The sequence below is a fragment of the Balaenoptera borealis genome, assembly GCF_965194805.1.
Source record: "Balaenoptera borealis genome assembly, chromosome: 16".
In the NCBI taxonomy this organism is placed as follows: domain Eukaryota; kingdom Metazoa; phylum Chordata; class Mammalia; order Artiodactyla; family Balaenopteridae; genus Balaenoptera; species Balaenoptera borealis.
In genome coordinates, this window is record NC_138872.1 from 71,396,743 (window position 1) to 71,409,167 (window position 12,425).

A 12,425-nucleotide genomic window follows, 5' to 3' on the forward strand; every position below is an offset into this window, starting at 1 on the left:
CCAATCAGCACATCCACTGTCTGATGCACAGCTGCTTACTGACCTGTCGAAGTCCCCATTTCCTCCACCTCCTTTCCATCTTTTGTTTCCTAAGCCTAAGTTGGACGCTAATATGCCTCCAATTCTTGCTGATTTCCTTACAAACCCTGAATACCTTCAACTAGAGTTGCACATTGTTGGGTCCGAGACAGAATGGCGCAAACAACCAGCTCTGGCTTCTCTGGAAAGACCCCCTTCCCCAGAGCATGAGCCCTTCCGGCCTCCGCAGTCCTCACCACTCCTTAATGTCCTGCTCCTGGCCTGCTTCACCTTCTCAGGAAACCCCTCTGGCCCTACAGGTGTTTGAGTTGGTGCCCACAGCCTTCGGCTTTGAGCAGCAAACAGGAGGATGGATGGTGGGGTGGAGCGGGGGTCTCTGGGGAGCTGGAGGCCTTGGACATCCCTCAATGTCTACATCCTTTCTCAGAAGCATGTTCCCTGACTCACCTGTTGAAATCCTTTACCTTAACTTGATGTTCACAGTAGCCCTGAAACAGGCAGGGCTGGTTTCATCACACTGTTTTATACATATGGCTGATGGCACCCAGGGAATCAGGGTGGCTTTCTCATGGCATGTCTGTGGAAGTGGCTGAGGTCTGCCTGCCTGAAAGCCTAGGGCCCCGTCCACACCGCTAATTGCTCCCCAGGCCCTGTTGGCAGGCTGCTCTTTGGGGTGATCATCAAGCAGCATCTGTAGTCTGTTTTCCTGGCGCTCGGCCCTTTGCCCCTGACATTTGTGTCTATGACCTCAAGACGGTCTGTACCGCTATCAGTGAAGAGTGTAAAGTGGATGGCTTTATTCTGACCTCAGATCATGTGATTCCATCCTTCCAGGGCACAGAGAGACCACCAGCAGAGTCATGGACCTGTCTGCTGAAGGAGGAGACCCCTGAGGTCAGTGAAGGCCAGAGAGGGACAGCAGAGCCCCATTCCCACAGCAGCCAACGGTCTCCAGAGGGCCTTCCCCACACGGTCCCAGCAGGGCCTCACCGTGCTCCCTGAGCACGCCAGCATTCTGCCCATCTCCCAGATGGGGAGACCCGTGCTGAAGCACGTTGCCCAAGGTTACGAGTGGAAGCCAGAACTCACCCAGGCCTGCTGATTCCAGTCCCTTGTTACATTTCCATTTCCTGACAAGATAACACAGAAAAGGGTCTTAGTATCCTAAATAAATCAATTTATATCTACATCTACCTAGGTCAGTTAGGCCAATCTCAGCAAAGATGGCCCCAGGAAGTATGGTCATGAATTAATAAAACACCTAGGAACGTCTTTGTTAGATTGTGCACAAGTCTATGCTGTGTCCTCAGAATACAGAGGTGGCCGAGTCAGACCAGAGTAGCCCCTGACCTCAGGGAGCTTTCAGACAAGATTCGAGTATATACGAGTAAAGCCGTATATAACCAAGGTGACTTCAGAGAGAGGTGGCAATACAAGGTGCTAATGGGTGAGAGAGTGACAGGGTATAGGATGGTGGCTACCTCCCACAGGGGGATCCAAGGAGATCCCTTGGAAGGTGTCCCATTTAGGCTGAGCCCTGTCTAGTAAGAAGGAGCCAAAAAAAAAAAAAAGGAGCCAGCCAACAAAGGAACAGCATTCCAAGTGGAAGGAACAGGGGAAAAGCTTTGAAGTGGGAATGAGCCTGGCCTGTCCCAGGAGTGGGAGAGTCGTGGAGGAGAAGAGGACAGGGGAAGATAAGGGGTGGACAGTAGGGAATTGGAGAGAAGGCTCATGAGACAGAGTGCCGGGCAGGGCAGCACCCCAGAGCAACGCAGTGGTTTTCTTTTGGCATCGCTCCTGCTTTTTCTGTTACTTCCCAGTCATCTTAAACCGTTGCCGGCCAATATTTCTGACAGGTTTGCCACTCTGCCCGCCCTGCGGTCCAGGATTTCTGGATGACCTGACCCCTGATTCACGGAGCTTCAAATGACTACAATTATTTGCAGATAAAGAGTAGAGCACATTTCTAGTTTAGATGATAAATGGAAAAGAGGGGGAAAAGGCTTGGAGGATTAAAAATCAAAGGGTCTAATGTTACTGGAATTCTCCATGGAGTCCCATTCCTTTGTAGCAAACAGAACAGAGGTTCACTGGAGGTGGAGAAAGGTTTTGATGAGAGAAATTTTTCAATGGCTCATTGAAGCAGACCATTTCCTGGGACCTCCCAGATCATAAGAAACTGAGATCCCACCTTTTTTGCAAAGACCGTGTAAGGGGATTCTAGATCTAATCAGCCCCAGGTAGTCGCTTTCATCCTCATTCCTGTTCCCAGTTTCCCGCAACGAGACTGATGGCCTGCGAAGTGTGTCCCTTTGACCGTGGCTCTGCTGTGTCTTGGGCCAGGAGGGTCGCCTCGGACATCTGTGTAATAAGCTTTTCCATCCTGCCTCAGCTGCCCTCCATCACCGCGGCAACCAGCACAGCGACCAGCGCACAGGAGCAGTCCAAGGCAGCAGGGGGAGCCAGAGCCGTCAGTGAAGCCATCGACAGAATCGGCCTTCTGGGGAGCAGGTACTTATGGGGCAGCTTCAAAACAAACACAGCAACCCGTAGCCATCCAGCCACGAGGATCTTATTAACTGAGGTTTTTCTTTGCATTATGATTCCAGACCATTTAAAACTGCTCCCTTAGACTGCATCCCCCCTCACCCTCCCTCCAACCCAAAAGCCTGAAATTGACTTGATTTCTTTCAGCCACATGTCTCTTGGCTTGTTCAGTTCCGTTCAGCCCGTGTAAAACCTCAGTCTCCTCAAAGGTTTCCACGGAAGCAGCCCACGCGGCAGACAGTGACCCAAGGCAGTGTCCTTTGAACCTTCTTTTCTCTATTCAGAGTTTGTTCAAATGCGGCATTCTCTTCCGTTCACACATAGCATCAGTGATTGGCACTGTCAAGTTTTACTGTCAAAATAAAGGCTTTCCTGTAGTCATCAGGCAACGCTGATCTTCAGAAAGATGCACCATGCCGAGCCAATAGCTTCAAGCACGCATTTGAACCCCACCATGCTCCCCGGGCCGCTGTGCGGAGCCGGGCGCGTGGTAGTCTGTGCAGTGCCCGTGCCTGGCTGAGTGGTGAGAGCAGCTGAAGTCCAGCCTGCACAGTGGTCGCTAAGCTGAGGCTCTGGCCTGAGGCTGCATCAGCCCCGAAAGGCGCGGGGGCTTTTTCTCTGCACAAAGGAGGAATTTCCTGGCCAATCTATGTACTCTCCAGATCTGTGTCCATCCAGAGGGTGTTTGCCTTTGATAATTTGTAGAAAAACTCTGAATAGGCTAAAGGCAGTGCTAGCCACTCCTCCAGGAGTCTGCAGACCCCAGATTGGAAACCATGCTGTGGACCATTGTGGCCATAGATAAGAACTTGAAGTTTCCTCCGAGAGTGAAAGGGCTGGGCCTTGAGGATATGTTACATCAGATACAGATACAGGATACATTACAAGCAGCACACACATCACCAAATGCTTCTTTCTTCATCATCAAGATCCTTTGTGCTTCAGGGTCTTGGGAGTTCTCAGCCTTAAACAGCACAAGTAGGGTGTGTTTGCAGACAACTCTCTGCTAGGTTTGGAATGCTGTGTCCTCAGAAACTAGAGATGCAAGGCAGGTCACTAGATCAGGAGCTGGCAAACTTCTTCAGTAAAGGGCCAGATAGCAAATACTTCAGACTTTTCACTTTTTGTTTGTTTGTTTGTTTTAACAACCCTTTAACAACGTAAAAACCATTCTTAGCTTGCAGGCCACACAGAAACAGGCTGCGGGCTGCATTTGACCTGCAGCCTGTATGTACTGTGTAGACACCGGCTCTAGACTCTTACAGCCTAGCAGTCAGCTTAAGGAGATCAGCTGGCCATCTGGCCCCAAGCAATTTCTCTTACTTGGCCCTTCTTTCATCGCTAATTGTACAATTATTTATAAAGGGAGAAAACCAGCTGGTGTGCGCCTTTGATCTGTCTGCCGGGTGTGAGTATTTTCGTCTCAAATTGTTACTTCTCTCTGAAATAGAAAAGTAAGCCCGGTACCCTTGATGGGAACATTCTCTATTGTGTATCATTACTATCGATACCTGTTTGCTAAAACAAAATCAATTTCAGACAACAGCAGAAGGTTCTGAAAGTCCTCCAGGCCATCGAAAGTGACTCCGCCCAACTCAGTCAGGTTGTTTCACCCACTGAGGAGCAAGTTCTGGACCCAGAGGTGAGAACCTTGACCTGTGAGGGTTTCGGAAGGCATCCATGTCTTGCCTGAAGGCTGAGGGAGGAAGGGCCCCTCGGTACAATCATTTCTCTTCGGTGGGAGCTGCTCTGACAGTGGTAAACTTAGCATCTTTCTGCCCCAGTCTCCATCCCCCCTCCTCCCCAGCACATAGACATCCATGTAATGGAGCATGAAGTTTCAGCAGACAGAAGCCTGTCCACACAAGAGGAAATATAAATAGCCTGTAAGCCCATAGAAAAATATCCAGCATCACTTGTAATCAAGAAATACAAATTAGAGCAACCTTAACATCCCATTTGATGTTAACAAATCTCAGTTAACAAATTATTTTTTATGATAACCTCTAGCACTGGCAAGGTTACAGTAAAACTGGCAGTCTTACCCTGCCGGCAGCAATAGAAATGGTGGAAAGCTTTTGAAAAGCTGAAAGGCTCTTAGGAAGAGCCTTAGAAATACTTAGGTCTTCCAGCCCGACGATCCCACTTCCTTACCCTGAAGAAATCACTCAACAGGAATAAAAAACTATAGGTGCAAAAATGTCTATTGCACAATTATTGGAAGTAGGGAAAGGTGAGAGAAAAAAACACAGGAATAACATAAATGTCTCACGATAGTAGAGTTAATCAGGAAAGTATGATACATCGGCACAATGCAGTCGTGTAAAAGGATGGAAATTTTCATTATGGAGATTATACGGATAGAAAATGTTAAGGATATAAAGTTAGCTGTAAAAAGTGATGTTCATCTTCATCGAGTCCAATATGATTGCAGCAACTGGGCAAGGATATGGCTGTGAGCGGGTCGATGGAGCTGAGACATGAACGGTGAAAGGGCAAGGTAGCATCAGGGTGGAGGGATAACAGGTGATGCTTTTCTCTTTTGGGTCAAAAGGTGTGAGTCCAGCACATCCTCTCACCTCTTCCTCTACCCAAGCCTTTCTTATAACTGTTTGGTTCCGTGGTCACCCATCTTGTGATTGGCCAATGGGGACTTAACAGGAAGCCCTCCCAAAGTCACACGTAAAGCTCATATGACAGCAGAAAGAGCCCTGCTCCAGGCCAGACTGGAGTTCTGGCTTGGAGTCTGGCACCATCATTTAGAGGTCGTGTGACCTTAGATAAGCCTCTTAAGCTGTCTGGTCCTGGGGGTGTGTGACTGTCAAACTAGGTAAATAATCCACAGCCCACGGGGGCCACTGTGCAGCTGGAAGAGGAAAGGTCTGTGAGGGCAGACGGCTCGGTGCCTGGCACAAGGCAAGGAGGAATCAGGAAATATGCCGTCTAGAAAAATCTAGGGAAAGCAAAGCTTTGTTTCCCCCTGTACGGCATAGTTGCTTTCTTAGCTATGAGGATCCTAAGTGTGGTGAAACCTCAGCCACGTTAAAAAGAGCCTGGATGGATCAAGTCTCCTTATATTATAGGAGACAGAAAACCCAGGGCAAACTGACTTATAAAACAAAGAGAAGAAAAATGACACATTTCTTTGTAATGAATGCCGTAGTCGGGATCAAGTAGGACTTGATCCAGAAGCTCACACTATGTCTGTACCGTGTCAGCTGCATCTTGAGCCTCAGCCCCACCTCAATGCCCAGTCCCAGCTCTGCTGTCTCCCTGTGATCCCTCAATAGCTAGAGTGATTCCCACCTCTTGCCCTTATACCCTCAGACCCCACAGTCAGGAGAAAAGAGCAGTTTCTCCACACACAGATCTGAAACTGGGTCACGTGCCCATCACTGAGCCATTCCCTCCAGGTGGCCCGGGTGACAGGACACACTGATCAATTGGACCAGTTCATCTCCTCCTTGGGGTAGGAAAGTGTCCATCCCCCATACCTCATGGCTGAGAAAAGAGAAGGGACAGCTTCACCAAAGGAAAAGCAGGCGGTCTTGTTGAGAGCGGGGCAATGAATGCCAGGGACCAGAAGCTTGCCAGCCAGTGTTTGCCTCAGACCCCTCGATCCTAGATCGGGCAGGGGTGGCCGTCGGGTTGCAACTCGGACAAGTTGTGACACTTCCTTAGTTAATAGACCCTTCAGCTTCTTCATTTAGAAACCCCGCTGCAGGAATCTGCACATCTTAGATTGCACTGTGCGTGAGATCCAGCAGCCCCTCCTCGAGGCAGCTCGCCTCCCATCTGGCCTCCTCCCAACGGCCAACAACCACGGTGACCAGCGCCGCATCCTCACGCCTCCCACGGGGCGCACCTGGCAGCGGAAAGCGCCTCCCAAACACAAGTTCATTAACCTCCCGATCCCCGAGCCTTGAGCCGGGCCAGTTGAGTTTTATCACCATCCTGCCCGCCTGGGACTCAGGCCCAGGGTAGCAGAGGGCTTGGCCTGGGCCCACAAGGCCCCGCGGCAGAGAAGGAGGAAGCCATGGGGTCTGCTAATAAACACAGCCCCTGCCTTCTTTCCGGGGGGTGACAGCTGACTTCCCTCCCTCCATGTCCCCATCCCATCGCCTGACAATCAAGGCTCATCCAAACACACGCTGAGAGCGCTAGCACGTCTCGCTGGCTATTAATTAAAAAAATAAGTAGGGAACAGTTGCTGTTCATTTGCTCAGCTTCCTGCTCACAGAACCATCGCAGATTACGGTGTTAATTAAGAGAGGGCATGTGCAAGCGGGGAAGGTACCATTTTCTGAGCGGCTGATCCGTGGCGACCAGCACTGCAATCAGAGCCCGAAGGGGCCTTGGGAAGCCATTCCGCGGTGTGGCCATTGATTGATGGCATTCACGACCCCTCAGACCAGACAACCTACCCGCGAAGGAGGCAGGCATTAAAATCCATGGAGGAGAGAAATGGGCGGAAATGGCCACTTACAGAGTGCACGCAGGCCAGGACTGCTGACCGGGTCTTCTCCGGGTGCGTATCCCGCTTAATCTCCGGGACAGGATTGTCAGATCTATGGTGTCATCTCCTGGTCCCCAACCAGGCAGGGGGATGTCAACTGACTTGTCCAGGGTCCTGTGTTATCTACTGTGTTAGACAGGCCATCTGCTAGGCTACCACTACCAAGTACCGCAGACTGGGTGGCTTAAACAACAGAGACTTCTTTTCTCACAGTTCTGGAAGCGAATGCAAGATCCAGGTGTTGGCAGGCTGGGTTTCTCCACCTTCTCACTGAGTCCCCACATGGCCTTTGCTTCGTGCCTGCCCATCCCTGGTGTCTCTCTAGGTGTCCAAATGTCCTTTTCTTGTAAGGACATCAGTCAGAATGGATTAGGCCCACCCTAACGGCCTCATTTTAACTTAATTACCTCTTTAAAGGCCCTGTCTCCAAACAGAGTCACCTTCTGAGGTACTAGGGTTTGGGCTGCAGTATCTGAATTTGTGTGTGGCGGACACAATTTAGCCCATAACACCAGCCCAATTCAGCATAAGTTGTGACATGCCTATAGGACATGAACCCTTGGTAGTGGGTGAGAAAAGTACGTGTTCAGGCAGAATCTGATGCCTTTTAAACATTCTTTGTTATTTACAGACTCTTACAGAAAATACTAAGTGCCAGGGTTCATAGTAACTTTTTTTTTTGGCCGTACTGCATGGCTTGCGGGATCTTAGTTCCCCGACCAGGGATGGAACCTGGGCCCCGGCAGTGAAAGTGGAGTCCTAACCACTGGACTGCCAGGAAATTCCTCTAGTAACTATGTTTGAAATGCCTTACAAACATGAGCTCATTTAATCTCCATGATAACCATCTGTAATGGGTGCTCTTCTTATCCTCATGGTACAGAGGGGGAAACCCGGGCACTGAGCGATTAAATACCTTGTTATTTGGTGGTAGAGCTGGATTCCACCTGTTGTATTTCCATCCTTTGGCATTACTTTTCTCCTCGCTAAGGACAAATCGGGACCGAAAGCAGAAGAGATCAAAGATGCCATCTACGTGACCATGGAAATCCTGTCCAACTGGGGCAGCGCGTCGTGGGTGGGTCTCACGGAAGTGGAGTTCTTCGACCGGAACAACACAAAGCTTTATGTGTCACCTTGTGATGTGGCTGTCCGGAACTCGGACACGCCCGGGGAGCTGGGCCACCTGGTCAGCAGGAACTTGGCTGTAAGTGGAGGCGCCCTTGTGTGAGTCTTGGGCGAATGTTTTGATGCATTTTTTCTGCCCACGATAAGCCCACGATAAGGGTGTGGGTGCAGCAAGGGGAAGGATGATGTAATCGTCCACAGCCATTCATTTGGGCAGGGTGGGGAGGAGACGGAGGGAGAGGCCTCCAACCGCACCCCCCGCCCTGAGCTCTTGCCCAGATCCCTACTCTGTAGAGGGTTCTTATGGGGGTTGAGGGGACAAAGCGGAGCCGGTTCACCCCCTTCATCTACATTGCAGTTTCCCACAGTAACCACCAAACACGGGACCTCGGGGGTCATTGAGGGCAACGCCCACGTTTTGTAGATGAAGAAGCTAAGGCTTGGACAAAGGCATTGACTTGGCCAAGGTCACACAGCTGGAAGGTCGGTGGGGGGGAGGGGGGCGGTGCAAATGCACCCCCTGCAGCCTGGCCCAGGGCCCATGCACCCTCTCAGGGTCCTGCTTCCCTGGGGCATGGAGTACGCACCCAGCAAACGTGGAACATCACTTTCTTTTAAATATCTGAAAGTTAAAAAAAGAAAAGCACTGGCATTTTCTCTTCCTGCCACTTGCAAGCTGGACACAGGAGACTAGGCAGACCGCCCACCACTGACATCTTTACGGTGCTATGTGCTTCAGCATCAGTCACCATGACCTCTGGGAGGGGCCCGAGATATGGGGAATAGAGGTTGCCTCTGGGCCACAGAACTGGCTGAGCAAGGGACAGGGGCAATAGGAAGACTTTCCCTTGGATGCTTTTTTGCACCTTTTAAATTTCCTGCGACGTACATGTATTTGCTATTCCAAAGAACATATTATTAATTTTTTAAAGGTATTGAAAATGAAGACAATTGCCACATGTTCAGTTCTTGCTTTGTGCCCGGCACCACGCTAAGTGTGTTGTGTGTATAATCTTATTTAAACGAAACAGTGTACAGGCTGGAGAAGCAGAAAGGCCTGGGTTCAAAGCTTAATCACTTACAGCTTCATGATCGTGGGCAACTCACCTAACATCTACTTTGATTTCCTCGTCTGTAAAATGGGGATAATAATAGTACTTACCTTGATACGATGTTTTAAGGATCACATGTAAATATGATCCTCACTGTTCAAAAGGGCTCCAAAACATCAGCTATTACTGTTTCCGTTGTTACTCGTCGTTGTAGTAGTAATACCACTATGAAGTAAATATTATTACCATTTAAAGAAAAAGAAGCAAGAAAGGAGGTCTTTGAAATCCCCAGCTCTAGAGACCCAAGTTCTGGTCTTGACTCTCTAGCCTTGGGCATCTTACCCACCTTCTCTGAGAGTCATTTTTTTCTGCCCCCTGTAGAATGGGAGTGGAGGGCCTGGATAATTCGTATGATTCTTATTTTGCCAGCAAAAGAAACTGAGTCTGGCTCTCTTTAGCCAATTTTTGAAAAGAAATTTGTTGCAAGTCTTTTGAGTAGCTGGCGTATTCACTGTCACCCAGGCCAAAAGAGGACAGGCCCCGTGAGCAACTTGGGGTTCTGGGTAGCATCCTGGGATGCATGAATACCGAGAGTTTGGTCTTCTTTTTTTGGGGGGGGGAGGGTGCAGTGTTTGTTGGTTGATTGGTTAGTTAGTTGGTTTGTCATCTTGTCATTCTGCTGGAGATATCCAGTCCAGGAAAGGAAGGCTGATGGACCAACCTGGCTAGGAGGGCCAGGCACCTTGGTGCCAGTTCCACTAAGATGCCCCAGTGGGGCTGGGAGGGAATTTTCCCTGAAGAAATTTGTGGTTGTTACTGAAAGAAAGGCAGGGTAGATGTGAGATAGCCAGGAAACGCAGCCTGTCCATAGGGTTGGACTGGGTGTTTTCTGAGCCCACTTAAAGATCAGCAGCTCCGGGACCTTGAAGGCCACGGGTCATGGCCGCTTGGACACTCTGGCCTTGCATTCCCTGCTCTGCTCCCTGCTTCAAGTCTGCAGGCTCCCGTGCGCGCGGCTGAGGCTTGGACCAGCCCTTGCTAAACCTCTCCCGTCCCCCTTGTGCACAAAGCAGTGGCACTGTTGGAAGCCTACTGTACAGAACAGAGCATACCAGGGGCGATGAAAAGCATCACTGGATTTAATGGGCACAAATTCTGTTGATCGCTCTCCCCTTTTCTCTGTTTAGCTGAGGCTGATGAGCATTGCCACGTGAGAGCAGTGAGGACTTTGGCCCGGGGTTTTGGTGGGTTTCGTTTTTTTTCTTTTTTCTTTTTTTTTTTTAATTTGGGGCCCTGAGGCAGCTGTCTCACCCTGGGCTGCTAGATCTCTGGGCCCAGCTGTGGGTGGGCTGGATTCCCCCTGCTGCCCTGGCCCGGGGTCTCTCTGATAGCCGCCCTGTGAACCGCGCCTGGGGCCACCAGGACACACTGCCTCTCAGAACCATTCAGTTTCACTGGGGTCTCGGGCATCCCTCACTGAATCCTCACATGAACCTCGGGATGACTTTCCCCATCTGATAAACGAGAAAACCAAGTCTCAGGGAGGATGAGTGACTCGTCCAGGCCACGCTGCTGTGGAGTGGTGGGGCTCGGCTGAAAGCTGAGGAGAAGATACCTGAAAGCAGAGTCTGGGTTTGAAAGAGAAGTTGCTTCAGTGGAGGTGAATGGGGGGCGTATGGGGGGCTGTATGAGTGCCCCGTGTTCAGTGCAAACCCTCCTTCCTGCCCTGCCCACCCCATCTCTCTCATCGTCATCCCCCAGGCCCATGGCTTCAAGTTGACTACAAATTTATATGCCCAGCCCTGCCTGCTTCCGAATTCCTGACTTGAATGTCAGCCTCCGCTCAACATCTCAGACTTCAGAGACCTGAAACCTGAGTGTTGATTCCCTGGCTCACACCCACATCTCTTCCTCCTCCAGCTCAGTAAATGGCATCCCCATCCGCCCAGCTGCCAAGCCCACCACTTAAGAGTCTTCCTTGGTGGCGCCACACCCCTTCCCCTTCCAACACATCAGGAAGTCCTATTGATTCCACCTCCAACATGGAGCCTGGATCTGGCCCCTTCTCTCCATATCCACTGGTTCTTCCCAAGTCTGATCAGCTGCTCCCTCTCACTGGAACTATTAAGTGGTCTCCTCTCTCATTCCTTTCTTCCATTCTTGCCCCCATCCACTCCATTTTCCACTCTGTATTCGAAGGGATCTTTAACAAATGTCAGCTTGCAGCCCTCCCCTGCTTGAAACCCCTGCCGTGACTTTCTGGGGAAAATTGGATGCCTCTCTGTGGCCCCGGAGGCTGTCTGTGAACCGACCTCCAGCTCCCTCTCTGCCTGCCTCACATACCAGGGCTCCCTGCTGCTCCTCTGAGCTGCCAAGCTCGTTCTCACCTGTGGGTTCGGCACTTGCCGCCCCCTCTGCCCAGAGCATCCCTCCTCCAGATGTTCATGTGGCTCCTTCCTTTCTCGTCACTCAGATTTCAGCCCAGGTATCACTTTCTCAGCAAGACCTTCCCGGACTCTCCAAGCTGGAGGAGTCCTGTTCCCTCCCTACGCCAGTCTGTATCATCACATTAGCTTTTTTCATTTTCTTCAGACCACTTCCCACTATCAAAAGTGATTTTGTTCACTTGTTTCTGATCTGTCTCCTCCCATCAACCTGTAAGTTCTTGTCTGTCCTATTCACACTATATTCCTAGCACACAGAGCAATACATTTTTGAACTTTTAAAAATAAATAATTATAGACTCACAGGAAATTGTTTTTAAAAAAAACAGTGCAGAAAAGAGAAGAACAATAGAGAAAAATCAACAAAGCCAAAAGTTGTTTTTTGGGAAGAATCAACAAAATGAACAAACCTTTAGCTAGACTGAGCAAGAAAAAAAAAGGGGGAAATATTCAAATTACTAAAATCAGGAATGAAAAAGGGGCCATCACTACCAAACTAATAGAAATAAAAAGGATTACAAGGGAATATCATGAACAATTTTATGCCAACAAATTAGATATCCTAGATGAAATGGACAAATTCCTAGAAAGACACAAATTACCAAAACTGAATCAAGAAGAAATAGAAAATCTGAATAGACCTATAGCAAGAAAAGAGATTGAATTAGTAATCAATAAAAAACTTCCCACAAAGAAAAG

At 49.7% G+C, this 12,425-nt stretch overlaps 1 protein-coding gene across 5 annotated transcripts in view; it reads left to right on the plus strand.

The window, feature by feature from the left end:
* Nucleotides 1–12,425, plus strand: part of KATNIP (katanin interacting protein) — a 192,122-nt gene that overhangs the window by 113,105 nt on the left and 66,592 nt on the right. For all 5 annotated transcript variants that reach the window (XM_082360798.1, XM_082360795.1, XM_082360794.1 and 2 more), the window contains 4 exons: nt 874–933; nt 2,432–2,550; nt 4,126–4,228; nt 8,094–8,309. In XM_082360798.1, the coding sequence (XP_082216924.1) occupies nt 874–933; nt 2,432–2,550; nt 4,126–4,228; nt 8,094–8,309 (498 nt within the window). The remainder of the gene's footprint in view (nt 1–873; nt 934–2,431; nt 2,551–4,125; nt 4,229–8,093; nt 8,310–12,425) is intronic.